The sequence below is a fragment of the Bufo bufo genome, chromosome 10 (assembly GCF_905171765.1).
Source record: "Bufo bufo chromosome 10, aBufBuf1.1, whole genome shotgun sequence".
Taxonomy (NCBI): Eukaryota; Metazoa; Chordata; class Amphibia; order Anura; family Bufonidae; genus Bufo; species Bufo bufo.
Genome location: NC_053398.1, coordinates 33,640,009 through 33,654,489, shown reverse-complemented (window position 1 = coordinate 33,654,489; position 14,481 = coordinate 33,640,009). Strand labels below are relative to the sequence as shown.

Genomic DNA, 14,481 nt, shown 5'->3' with positions numbered 1-14,481 from the left:
GAGGATTTACTCCATAGCTTTAAGAGGTGCAGAGGGTTCATCCCATAACTATAATAGGTGCAGAGGATTTACCCTATAACTATAATAAGAGGTGCAGAGGGTTCATCCTATAACTATAAGGGGTGCAGAGGGTTCATCCTATAACTATAAGGGGAGCAGAGGGGGCACCCTATAACTATAAGGGGTGCAGAGGGTTCACACCATAACTATAAGGGGAGCAGAGGGGGCACCCTATAACTATAAGGGGTGCAGAGGGTTCACACCATAACTATAAGGGGTGCAGAGGGGGCACCCTATAACTATAAGGGGTGCAGAGGGTTCATCCTATAACTATAAGGGGAGCAGAGGGGGCACCCTATAACTATAAGGGGTGCAGAGGGTTCACACCATAACTATAAGGGGAGCAGAGGGGGCACCCTATAACTATAAGGGGTGCAGAGGGTTCACACCATAACTATAAGAGGTGCAGAGGGTTCATCCTATAACTATAAGGGGTGCAGAGGGTTCATCCTATAACTATAAGGGGTGCAGAGGGGGCACCCTATAACTATAAGGGGTGCAGAGGGTTCATCCTATAACTATAAGGGGAGCAGAGGGGGCACCCTATAACTATAAGGGGTGCAGAGGGTTCACACCATAACTATAAGGGGTGCAGAGGGGGCACCCTATAACTATAAGGGGTGCAGAGGGTGCACCTGGCCCCAGCTCCCGGAGGGGGCCCATAAGGTCTCACCTCTCCAAATGCGGAGACCAGTACTGTAAACAAAGCATGATGGGTGAGGGCCCGTAATTTAGGATTGGGGCCCGGAGCTACAAGTTCTGATTCTGACTGGAGCCCCTTAAGTCAATGGAGTGTGTCGGGTGCCGTTTAGTTTCGTTAGGGTACGTTCACACAGGGCGAATACGCCATGGTTTTGCAGTGCGGTGCAAATTTGAAACCCCTTTGCAATGCAAAATCTGCATCAAATTCACAGCAAAATCTCGCTGCCCATAATCCTGCAATACCTTCTCTGACACAGATATGAACAGGGCCCAAAAGGCGCAATGAAACCCCACTAGAAGTTCCTTTGTAGTAACACTCTCCCTCCTTTCAGGCCACACATGGCGGCAGAACACTTTGATGCGACTTCATATCACCCCGACCCCATGAGCAGCAACTACAATGACTGGAAGCGCCAGGCTTCAGCACCGCGGACAGCGCATGCGTGACGGACCCAACTCTGCCTAGCGTGATCCCCCCCCAAACCCCGCCCCTTAGCAACGACTGAGCGGCCTCGTCCAGCCGGCTGTCAGGGCAGCCGACGTCTCGCGGTCACGTGCCCCCGACCCACGTGGTGGGGCGAAAGCGTGATTCCCTCGGCCGCTCCTCCCCCTCCCCCGGTCAGTGAGTGGGAGAGTTTCCAGCAGACGGGAGCTCCTTAGCCATGATACGCCATGAAGGCAGGAAGGGAGCCGCTACTAGGAAGTCCTCCCTGGACGGACAGTGCTGGGAGGAGGCGGAAGTTAGAAGCAGATACCCGGCCGCCAAGTCCCCGCACCGCGGGGAGACGTCCAGGAGCACCACCGAGTCCGAAGTGTTTGATGACGGCACCAACACTTTCTTCTGGTGAGCCGGCAGCCCGTCCCGCTAGAGTAATGCTTAGGCCAGCTGAACCTGTTGACTTGCTGTAGTACTACAACTCCCATCATGCCTCAGTGGGACCTACTAAGTGCTAGCCCCTCTGTTTAGGTCTGGCCTAATGGCTGTGGCTTTTCAGTGGTGGAGAGACTACAACTCCCAGCATGCTCTGCTGAGGTTCAGTGCAACACATGGGAAATCTTGAAAACCCCCTATTGTTTTAACCAGGGTTGGGTTGTAACCATAGCAACACAGGTGGTAGGTCCGAGCGATGGTGATCGCACGCCCAGGTAGAGCCTAAATACTGGGTGTACATGTCGTGGGCGCTGCATGTGGCCGGCTATGTTCAGTGCCCCCCCCCCCAGTCCATTAGGACAGAAGAGATGAATGGCTTCTTTATGACGACTCATTAGTGGTGCATGCTCTCATTGTTACCCGCTTAGGATGGCAGAGTTACACGGTGGTCTACAAGGATATGAAGAATGTGTGCATAGCTGTCCCTGAGGAGCAGGGGTGAGGAGCTCTAGGTTGGAATCATTACCTGTTCCTGAGGACCAGGTATTAGGAGCTCTAAGTTGGAATCCTTAGGACCAGGTATTAGGAGCTCTAAGTTGGAATCCTTAGGACCAGGTATTAGGAGCTCTAAGTTGGAATCCTTAGCCGTCCTTGAGGACCAGGGATGAGGAGCGTTGGTTGGAAACCTCAGCCGTCCTTGAGGACCAGGGATGAGGAGCGTTGGTTGGAAACCTCAGCCGTCCTTGAGGAGCGTTGGTTGGAAACCTCAGCCGTCCCTGAGGGCCAGGGGTGAGCATCTCAAGGCTGAAAACCTCAGCCGTCCCTGAGGACTAGGGGTGAGGAGCCCAGGTTTGGAGTGCTTAGCCATCCTTGAGATTCGGGAATGAGTTTCTGTAGGTTGGAAGCCTCAGCAGCCCCTGAGGACCAAGGGTGAGGAGCTCTAGGTCGGAATCCTTGCTTGAGGTTCTTTATCTGCAATGTTGGTGTTTTTGTCTACGGTTTATACATTTGGGTAATGCCCCTGCACTTTGATGCCATTGGTGGGGTCCTTCAACTCGGAGAAGGTTGCGTGGTGCTCTGTAGACCACCTAAACCTTGGAAAACTATAGTATATTTTTATTTTTTGGAGGCAGTGGGCGAATCGACCACCTGTGATAATCTTCTCAGACATGTCAGAAGATATACGTATATTACTATGCTGTATGTAGCCAGAGGTCCGGGCTGGTCTCCTGCCTGCAATGTGTGTTTTGTAGATGGATCTTTTATGTGAAGTAACCTAGAGTCTCTCCTAAGACTACGTCATGGCACTATGCCCGTACTTGTGCAAGGCATAGAGGTGGTGATGCCAAGTGCAGGTGTGGGCTGAAGCTGTTCATACGCAGCGGAAAGTTACCGCCTGGGTTTGTGTATATATAGGGGCAGGTGCACGAAGAGGCCGACCCCTGGATTTCTGCCAGACTTTTGCAGTCTATTTAAAGAGGACCTTTTGTCACCTCTCCTCCTGTCAGATCTGGTTTTGTAACTACTGGTAATAATCCTGGAGGGTCTGTTCCTTTATTATTCCTTCTAGAAGTTATGAATTGACCTACCAGCAGTTTGCAATGGTGATCCAGCTAGGTGTTACCAGTTGGGGTGTGTCCCTGAACTGTTTTTGACACTGCCAGCACTGACTGGGTAGTGTCAGACTGTGCAGGGACGCACCCCTCACTGGTAACACCCAGTTGGCAATTCTTTCGTAAGCTTCTGGTAGGAATAACAGAGTAACCGCACAGCGAAGATTCATAAGAGTAGATGCTCCAGAATTGTTATTTCATGGGGAATGCAAGTAATTACTACAACAGATATGTCAGGAGAGGTGAGAGGTCCTCCTTAATGTGGCTAATACCGCAGACTGGGTTAATAAGTGACTGACCACTTCACTTTAAAGGGCATCTGTCAGCAGTTTTGTACCTATGACACTGGCTGACCTGTTATATGTGTGCTTGGCAGCTGAAGACACCTGTGTTGGTCCCATGTCCATATGTGTCCGCATTGCTGAGAAAAATTATGGTTTATTATATGCAAACGAGCCTCTAGGAGCAACGGGGGCGTTGCCATTACACCTAGAGGTTCTGCTCTCTCTGCAACTGCATATTTTAAAACTTCATTTTTCTCAGCCATGCCGGCACATATGACCATGGGACCAACACAGATGTCTTCAGCTGCCAAGTGCACTATGACACTGGTTCACCTGTCACATGTGCACTTGGCAGCTGAAGACATCCGTGTTTGTCCCACGTTCATATGTGTCCGCATTTTTTGCAGACAGCCCACTGACCCATTTGTTTCTATGGGACCATGCAGACTTCTGTATTTTTTTTTTTTTTTTTGTGGATCCGTGGGGATGATGTCTTATTCTTTTCAGAGGAGAATAGTCCTTTCTACTGATGGGAGTGAGAAAAGTGCGGCTTGCACACGGACTGTATACGTATTTTGTAGATCCGTGGTTTGCGAATCGAAACGGACCTGGCTACATGAGGCCTTATGTAGATGAGCATTGATGGACGGATGACTGGCTGGATTTCTCGTCCAGATCATCATCCTGTATTGCCGCGTCCTCCAGGTGTATGCACTATTTTCCGTAGAGCTCCTCCTGGCACGTGCAGCACGTTACTGACTTGTATCAGGATGCAAATTGCTGAGAACGGTGCATGAAGGCAAATAAAGGCGAGATAAAATCTTCACCCTGCAGCCTACCATCCATGGTGTCCTCCTGTGACTTTGGAGTCAATTTACAGGTCAGGCTTTCAGTGCATTCTGTGATTGTGACGTGCCTTCTAGAAGGAACATTGGAGCCTGTTGCTCTCCGTTCACACCTGGCAGTAGTAGTGTTCAGTCTCTCTCTCTCTGCCATAGCACCAAGTGCCAGGAAAAAGTTCTGGCCAAAACTGCAGTCATATGCTGGCACGGGTTTTAGAAAGCCTTTTTAGCCAATGTTCTTAGGTCTGCGTTCTTTAGCATTATGTAAAATCTGATAATTTTTTAAATAAAACAAGGAAAGCTCAAAATTCCAGTGATTTTAAAAAAAAGTTCTCTGGAGGTTAAAGGGTATTCTAGTTGTTGGAAGGCTCAGCCTCCCTTGGTTCAAGGGTGAGGATCTGTAAGTTGAAAGCCTCAGCTGTCCTTGAGGATCGGGGGGGTGAGGAGCTCTAGGTTAAAAGCCTCAACCGTCCTTGAGGACCAGGGTGTGGAGCTCTAGGTTGGAAGCCTTAGGCCCCTTTCACACGGGCGAGATTTCCGCGCGGATGCGATGCGTGAGTTGAACGCATTGCACCCGCACTGAATTCTGACCCATTCATTTCTATGGGGCTGTGCACACGAGCGGTGATTTTTCACGCATCACCTGTGCGTTGAGTGAAAATCGCAGCATGCTCCTCTTTGTGCGTTTTTCACATAACGCAGGCCCCATAGAAATGAATAGGGGTTGCGTGAAAATCGCAAGCATCTGCAAGCAAGTGCGGATGCGGTGCGATTTTCACGCACGGTTGCTGGGAGACGATCGGGATGGGGGCCCGATCATTATTATTTTCTCTTATAACATGGTTGTAAGGGAAAATAATAGCATTCTGAATACAGAATGCATAGTACAATAGCGCTGGAGGGGTTAAAAAAAAAAATTAAACTCGCCTTAATCCACTTGCTCGTGCAGCCGGCTTCTCTTCTGTCGTCTTTTTTGCTGTGTGCAGGAAAAGGACCTGTGGTGACGTCACTCCGGTCATCACATGGTCCGTCACATGATCTTTTACCATGGTGATGGATCATGTGATGGACCATGTGATGACCGGAGTGACGTCACCACAGGTCCTTTTCCTGCACACAGCAAAAAAGAAGACAGAAGAGATGCCGGCTGCGCGAGCAAGTGGATTAAGGTGAGTTAAATTATTTTATATTTTTTTTAACCCCTCCAGCCCTATTGTACTATGCATTCTGTATTCAGAATGCTATTATTTTCCCTTATAACCATGTTATAAGGGAAAATAATACAATCTACAGAACACCTAACCCCAACCAGAACTTTTGTGAAGAAGTTCGGGTTTGGGTACCAAACATGCGCGTTTTATCTCGCGCGAGTGCAAAACGCATTACAATGTTTTGCACTCGCGCGGAAAAATCACGCATGTTCCCGCAACGCACCCGCACCTTTTCCCGCAACGCCCGTGTGAAAGAGGCCTTAGCTGTTCCTGAGGACCAGGGGTGTGGAGCTCTAGGTTGGAAGCCTTAGCTGTCTCTGATGACCAGGGGTTAGAAGTTCTCATATCTACAGGATAGGGAATAACTTCTACATGGAACCCTCACTGATCACGAGAACGAGTACCCTGTACCCCTTGAAAGGAATGGAGTAGCTGATCGGGCATGCGCAATGCTGTTCCATTTTGTTGAAGTCTTGGCTATCTCCCCATAGAAATTAATGGAGTGGCAGTTCGCATGCTCGATCCTGCGGTTTGTTTCCAGGGCGTTTGAGGGCTAAGGGGTCCTGATCTTGTGATCAGTGTGGGACCCATCAGTAAGACCCCCACCTATTTAGTAGTTATCCACTGTCCTGTAGATGCAGGATAAATTGTAATAACTGGAATACCCCTTTAGTTACTGATGACTTGTCCTTACGATAGGCCATCAATATCAGATTGGTGGGGTCCCGCTCATGGAGCTGTGTACTTTTCGTTCTCGGTTTGGGGCATACAGCAGATCGGCAGGGGTGCCGGGGGTCATACCGCTGCTGATGGGATTTCTGACCTCTCCTGAGGATAGGATATACCACCAATGTCAGGTGCTGGACCAACCAATCTCCTGAACGGGCTGCTGAAAATGAAGGAGAGTGCTCTGCGCATGCGCTGCATGCTCTTCATTAATTTCTGTTGAAGTTCTGAAAATAGCTGAGCGCACTTGGCTGTTTTTGGAAGTCCCATAGAAGCTAATGGGGAGCTCACCGCACAGGCACAGACACCGCTCCATTCATTTCTATGGGACTGCTGGAGAAAGCTAAGCCAGCAGTCCCATAGCAATGAATAGGGGGTGGCCGCGCATGCGCCTCTGCTCACTTTGGGTGTCCCGATCTGACATTGGTGGCATTTCCTAGCGATATTATACACCAATGTCTCAGATAAGGCAACCCCTTTAGGGTCCATTTACACGTCCGTGTGTGTTTTGCGGAGCCGCAAAACACGGACATCGCCGGCACTTAATAGAAAATGCCTATTGTTGTCCGCAATTGCGGACAAGAATAGGACATGTTCTATTTTTTTCGGGAACGGAATTGCGGACCCGGAAGTACGGATCCGCAATTCCGGATCCGGGCAGCACATCGTAGAAATGAACGGGTCCGCAAAATGCGGAACGAAATTGCGGACATGTAAATGGACCCTTAAAGTGGTATTCCGAGCCAGCTTGAGGCATGTGCCGAAAGCCCCGGGTCTATGACCTTGAAGTCCAATTCCCCTGCGGGTAACCTCTGATGCGGTGGCCAGATGGCTCCCGGACATGGTGAACAAGGTCCTGTTCTGGGATGGAGGCTGCAGCTTTCTATGTTTAGGTAAACTACAACTGCATTGATTGCTGTGAATGATGGGGGTTGTCATCTGATGGTCTAGAAGGCTTCCCTGGGGATTAGCGTCCTGTATTATTCATGTGCCCTGTATACAGTAAATGCTCTGGGAATATTTGGATGCTTATGGCTTCCGCTTCTATTAGGAGCCACTTAAATGAATGCATTTGGCTCTGTTCACACCAGTGTCATGGCGGCTGCTGAGAAATTTACAGCACAACTTTTAGGCGCAGTCCCCACGACCAGCAGGTATGGCCCGGGGCTCACTGCTGGCGGTTTACACAGCTGTCATTCGAGTGAGTTGGCCAGACGCTTGCTTTGGGGCGACAACTCCCATCATTTAAGGCAGGTATATGCCCAGTAGGTGACCTGAGCAGGAAAACTCCTGGAAGGGCTCATGCACACAAACGTATTTTCTTTCTGTGTCCGTTCCGTGTTTTTTTTTTTTTTTGCAGACGTTAGCGGAACCATTCATTTCAATGGGTCCGCAAAAAAACAACAAAAAACGGAAGTTGCTCCATGTGGATTCTGTTTTCGTATGTCCGTTCTACAAAGTGGTAGAACATGTCCTTTTATTGTCCGCATTACGGACAAGGATAGGACTGTTCTATTAGGGGTCGGCTGTTCCGTTCTGCAGAATGCACACGAACGTCATCCATATATATGTATTTTTTTGCGGACTGCATAGTACGTACGGTCGTGTGCATGAGCCCTAATGGAGATGAAGTCGTAGCGCGGTTGTACACACAGGTATGAAAAGTGTTGTCACCTGACAACGTCCGTTCCACTAATACTTGTATCCCTCATGAGGTACCGAGTATGCGGCAACTTCTCTTACAACTCTGTATTGTTCCGTTCCTCTGTTATTCCTCCTAAAAAACTAATTCAAGGGACTGTCTGAGGATGGAAAGTAATTTCCATGGGGCTGGACACAATGCAAAATCAAGTGTCCTGTGCTGAGCTTCCAGGAGTATTTAAAGGGAACCTGTCACCAGCGACCTCCCCGCCAAACCTTTGACCGGGCCAGACAGTGGCAAAGCCCTCATGGAGACCGGTGCGGGAACTGCACGTGCCGTTCAAGACGCATCACTGCTGAGGCCATTGATTATGGTGAAGTGTGGTGGCGAGACGCGGTGGTGACGGCGCTCGGCCCCTGGACCTGGGACACTTTGTTTTTTTCTTCTTGAACATTTGACGTTCAGCCCCATGTACTTTCCACTGTCAGACGACCCCTTTAATACATGGACAGCGGTGTGATGCCAGCTGGGGGTGCGCCCCTTCCCTCTGGCGCTGCCCAGTCTGCGCCAGCCTCTGTAGCGACACATCTATTTGATAAACTGACAGACGGTTTTTTATCATTCCCTTTATTCGTGCATTTCTAAGAGGAGTAACCGAGCAACAGAGGACGAGTTGAGGAAAAAATGTTCTATAAAAGTAATTTCACAAAGAAAATGCAAGTTTACTAAAAAAAAGGGCACGTCCGGGAACCGCTTTAGACCGTCTTCCCACACTCTTTTCTTGCTTGTAAAAAAAAAAAAAAATTTTTTTTTCTTTTCTTTTTTTCTTCATGGTCTTTGTGCTGTTTTACAAGCTCTGAAGTGAAAACTCCCATCATTCAAAACGCAGTAAAATGAGCAGAAACACTGAGGGAGACTTGTAGAACTGGCTTAGCAACCAATCAGATTCCACCTTTCTTTTTCTAAAGGAGCTGTGAAAAATGAAAGGTGGAATCTGATTGGTTGCTATGGGCAACTAAGCCACTGCTACTTTACACCAGTTTGGATAGATCTCCCCCATTGTTTGTCGGGCATTTTAGATTTCACTATAGACTCGTTTACTTTCTGACCACCGTGTTTTTACGGGAAAAAAACTTTGTCCAATTAAGACAACTTATCCTTTATCCACAGGATAAGTGTCTGTCTGATCAGCAGGGGCCCGACATCCAGGGCCCTCGCCTATCATGAGAACGGGGACCTGTTCACCCCCGTTTGAATGGAGCCGCGGTCACGCATTTTCATTTCTCTGGGGCTCCTGGAGACGGTGCTTGTACCCGGCTGTCTCCTGCAGTCCCATAGAACTCAATGTAGCGGCAGCGAGAATGCGTGACCGTCTCTCCAGTCAAACTAAGCTCTTGGGCCCCTATTCTTGTGGTCGGTGGGGTCCCTAGCAGTTGGATCCCATCTGATCGGTCACTTATCCATCATTTGTTGTCTGCATGTTTTTTTTGGTTTGCAAATCACGGGTCCACAAAACATGGATCCCGGACGCCATTTTTTTTTTTTCTCCTGCAGAAATCTCTTATGGTTGTCTGCAAAACGGACAAGAACAGGATATGTTCTATATTTTATTTTTTTTGCGCGGCCACTGAATGAACTTACGGATGCGAACAGCGCAATGGGCGTGCTGTCCGCCTCTTTTGTTGGCCCTGTTGCGATGAATAGGTCCACAAAAAACACGGATTGGATGCGGACTGAATCTACGGCCGCGTGCATGAGCCTTTATCCACAAGGTATTGGATAGCGCTCTGCTCGGGGCAGGTCCACCCACCGATCCTGAGAACAGGGGTCCTGCTCCTCTGCGTCACCTGCCGCCTTCCCCTTTGAGACGGTTACATTTATTTTTGGCGTTGTACTTGTTTGCGCAGAACGTGTGAATCCCGTCCCCTGCTCTGCGTGGTTACAGCTGACACGGGCTCCACCGTCATAGACAGAAATACCTTCACAGCTTCTTCTCGTCTTCACACAAATGATCGTAAAAATAGCCTGCCTTCTCAGACGCCGATCCTGATGAAAGTCCACGGCTCCCCCGCTTCGTAGCGGTCGGAGGCAGCCACTCCGGGATCAGGGAGTCGGCGCGGGGCCGCTCCTCCTGGGACGTTCCCCCTGCATGGTGGCACGGGGTTAGAACGGCTTTGTTTTTTTTTGTTGTTGGGCATGGGGCCAATAATCGTATGAAAACAAAATCTGCACACGGGTGCGGATCTACGAATGCGTTTGTAAGTGCGGATTGCCCTGCGTTTCCGCGCCAAATCTGCAGCGAAATCCACAGGTGTTACTTGCGGCTTTGTCCCTCTTCGTAAAGGATGAAATCCGCACTAAAAATCTGCAGAAGCAATGGACACGGCAGATCAATTTCCACACTGAAAAAAATATGCAACGTGTACACGAGAATTGGCAGATCTCGTTCACTTTGCCGGCAGTGGATTACACTGTTTTTTCTACGCCAAAATCCACGTGGAAATGCCACACGTCGTCCGCAGCGTGTGCAGGTAGCCTTGGGGTTCTTTTAGAGGCAGATAAATTGCCCAACTGTACAGCAAAACGGTTGTCGGTAGTTTTAATGTCCTTTTTCACACGTAGCGATGATCTGGCAGATTAACGGGAACGAAACGCAGGAAAGTGATTGTCTATGGGGTCAATCGATAGCTCGTCCCCCGTACAGCGGGGGTGATTATGCGTAAATGCAGCCCTGGTGTCCGCTGAAGACCGGGCAGTTGTCAGGAGGGTCTTCCAGGTGATTGTTCCGTGTAAAAGGACCTTTCCACTCGGCGATTATCGGGAATGAATATTCGTACGTCCTTTCCGTTCCTTTCCATTGCAAGCGATGTAAAAAGATACCGATGTCAAATGAATGAATTGCTGCTTACTGTGTATCACCCAGAGACTCGTGGACCCCCATTCTTGTGATTAATGGGGGTCCCGGAGTTCATCCATTTGTCGCCAATCCTATGGTTAGATGATAAAATGGGATTCTGATACTGATGGCCTGGACATCTACTAAAGCCCGATCGGTCCGCATTCCTTTGGCAGCAGGAGGACCTGTGCACGTAGTGTAAGGGTTAGGGTTACCCGTGCTGCGGACCGCAATGCGCGGGCACCAACCGTGGGCCAGCCGCATGCGGATTGCGACCCCCCCCATTCACTTGAATGGGGTCCTCGATCCGTCCGTTCCGCAAAAAGAGCAAGTTCTACCTTTTTGCGGTGCGGAGGCACGGAACGGAAACCACGGAAGTACTCTGTAGTGGTTCCGTTCCGTGCTACCGTTCCGCATCTCCGGATTTGCGGACCCATTCAAGTCAATGGGTCCGCATCCGGGATGCGGAATGCACACGGAACGGTGCCTGTGTATTGCGGATCCGCACATGCTTTCCGCGATGCGGCAATGGGACACCTACGTTCGTGTGCAGGAGGCCTAAGGCTGCGTTCACATCTCCTTTTGCAAGCAAAAAAACATTGCCTGCGATGCTTTTCTGTGCAAAACGCGGTATTTATGCCTGAAGTTGGACAGATCACCGCCGGACCTCATTGCAGTTAGTGGCGATCCAGCGGTGAAGTGGAGGATCCAGCAGGTGACTCTGTGCCGGAGCAGAGATGTGAACGAGGCCTAACCTTCTGTATTTGGCGTCTGTACGGCGACGTAGAGCATTACTTTCACAGCATCCCGGGGAAGTTTAATTCTTGGCATCAACCTTTAGTTCAATGAACCCTGTGAAGAAGGAACTGGCAGTCCTCACTGTGTGCAGTGTGAATGCCGGACTGAAGAGCTCACGATGTGTCACACGGAGCAGTGGTATGTGCTACCGGTCTGCACCGCGCTGGCGTCCGGACGGGAAACTGTTCCCTCTGTTGTTCTGCTAATGCTCGTCTATGACAATTGCTTGGTGTCCATGCATATTTTGGGAATGTGTGGTTTAGATGGGCAAACCTACTAATTAAGGGGGCATGCACATGAGTGACACAACTGCGTCCATTTTGCAGTCCGCAAATCGCGAATCTGCAAAATGCGAAGGCGGTCCTTGTGCATTCTGCACCTTCCGCGGGCCCCATTTGAAAAAAAATGTCTATAGGACATGTTCTGTCATTTGTGGCACGGCCGCACGAATGTGGGACAGCACACGGTCTGATAGGAATGATATCAGTAGGTCTGCGTGCGATCCACATCCAATCCGCAATTTTCACTTCAGTGGGGCCGCAAAAGATTTGTCCGTTCCATGCCAAAACTAAAGACCACGTCCTATTGTTGTCCGCATTGTCATTAAGTATAGGACTGTTCTGTTAGGGGTTGGATGTTCCGTTCCGCAAAAGGCAGAATGCACGCGGACGGTATCTGTAATTTGCAGATCTGCAAATTTGTGGACTGCAAACCAGGCTATGGTCGTGTGCGTGAGCCCTTAAAGGGACACATCCTGACATGTCTGCTTTAAAGGGATCCCGTCACCGGGATTTTGTGTATAGAGCTGAGGACATGGGCTGCTAGATGGCCGCTAGCACATCCGCAATACCCAGTCCCCATAGCTCTGTGTGCTTTTATTGAGTAAAAAAAAAAAAAAGATTTGCATATACATATGCAAATTAACCTGAGATGAGTCGGGGACAGGAATTCTCTCAGGTTAATTTGTATTGTTTTTTACACAATAAAAGCACACAGAGCTATGGGGACATCTAGCAGCCCATGCCCTCTGCTCTATACACAAAATCCGGCTCACAGGTTCCCTTTAAATACTTGCAATCCCTGTGAAGGAACAATTATGGCCCATCTTTCCCCATAACTGCACTGTGCCGTACCTCTGTTATTCCCCCTAAGTATTTATGAATGAATTGAAAACTGGGAGCTTCCATTCCCCTCGTCAGTAGGGGTGTATCGTCGGCACTGACTGGACCGTGTCGGCTATATGGGGGACACAGCCCCAACTGGTAACACCCGGCTGTCAATTCATTCAGAAAATAGGAGTAACAGAGGAATGGCACAGTTCAGACTTGTAAGAAAAGATGTTCCAGAATTGTTGTTTCGTGCGGAAGGCAAAGATTTATTAAAGAAGACCTTTAAACACTTTAAAGGGGTGAGTGCCAGCCTATTTTGTCGCCCAGTGCGGTAAGCTAAAGCGGCATACCATGGGTGCATGGCGAGGCACGGTATTAAAAAAAAAAAAGCTGCACTTGCTGCAGACTCTCACTCTTGGCAATCCCTTTGATGCAGCAGCGTTATACAGAGATCTATTCATGGAGCTTAAAACAACACAAAGATTGTAAAAACCGCCAAGAGGCGCTGCATATCTGCACGTATTGTACTGTGACTGTGCTTTCCATTCTGCTTCTCAGATTGCCGGAAGCTACGGATAAATGCCAGCAGCACCGTGGCATCACCGCGACATCCCCTGCTCGTATAATGTGGGGCCTATAGAGGATATTGTGCACCCCACTATAGATTATAGGGCGACCATGAGGCCGTATACAAGCGCAGCGCTCATGTAATGCTCACACTCGGTATTTCGGGCGTTCTGTGCTCTATGCGTATGCTTGCCAACTTTTATCGAACGACTAATGATACACCAGCCTGGACCCCCCCCCCCTCCTTTTTCGCAGACCAAACCGCTGTACAGCACGCGGAGCATGTGTTTGGCCTCATGCACGCAACAGTTGTGTGTTTTGCGGTCTGCAAATCGCGGATCCGCAAAACACTGATGGCCATTGATATAAATGCATATTCTTGTCCGCAAAACGCGGACAAGAGTAGGACAGGTGATGTTTTTGTGGCGGTCCACGGAACGGAGCAATGGGTGCAGACAGCACATGGAGAGCTATCCGCATCTTTTGCGGCCCCATTGAAATTAATGGGTCCGCATCTGAGCCGCCAAAACTGCGGCTCGGATGTGGACCAAAACAACAGCCGTGTGCATGAGGCCTTTGGAGTAAGATGATGCAGTAACTCGCCAATTTCATGGAGCGCTGCTTTCCGGGAGGCTTCGATGACGCCCATGAGCTTTGCCGGCTGGTGTTTATGGGTCAGTGTTCTGTCCGCACCGCAAAAAAAGTAGAACATGTTCGATTTTATTAGTGCGGAGGCACGTTTAGACACCCCATGGAAACACTCTGAGTCCATAGTGCTTCCCTTAGGGTTCCGTGCCTCCGTTCTGCGCTGCGCCTTCCGAATTGCGGACCCATTGAAGTGAAAGGGTCCATATCCGTGATCTGGCGATCACACGGCTGGTGCCCGCTGTTTGCGGGCCACAATACGGGCACGGCCGGGTGCAAGAGCCCTAATGCTGTAAATTTTCTGCAGCAGGAAATCGGCAGCATTTCAGCTAGTAAGGCCTCGTGCACACACGATCTACAAAATACGTACACCGTAGACCTATTGACTTCAATGGGTCTGCATTTTGTGGCCAAGTATAGGACATGTTCTATCTCTTTGCGAAATGGACATGGAAAGGATCATCCGTGTGCTTTTTGCGTCTTTATGTCCTTTTCCGGAAAAAGATGGACCATGT

The 14,481-nt window shown here is 49.5% G+C and overlaps 1 protein-coding gene across 1 annotated transcript in view; it reads left to right on the top strand.

Moving 5' to 3' along the window:
- Positions 1–1,314: 1,314 nt before the first annotated feature.
- The window catches only part of PTDSS2 (phosphatidylserine synthase 2), a 78,406-nt gene continuing 65,239 nt past the window's right edge, over positions 1,315–14,481 (top strand). Inside the window, exon 1 of the mRNA XM_040409875.1 lies at positions 1,315–1,606. Within this exon, the coding sequence (XP_040265809.1) occupies positions 1,425–1,606 (182 nt within the window). The 5' untranslated portion in view covers positions 1,315–1,424. The remainder of the gene's footprint in view (positions 1,607–14,481) is intronic.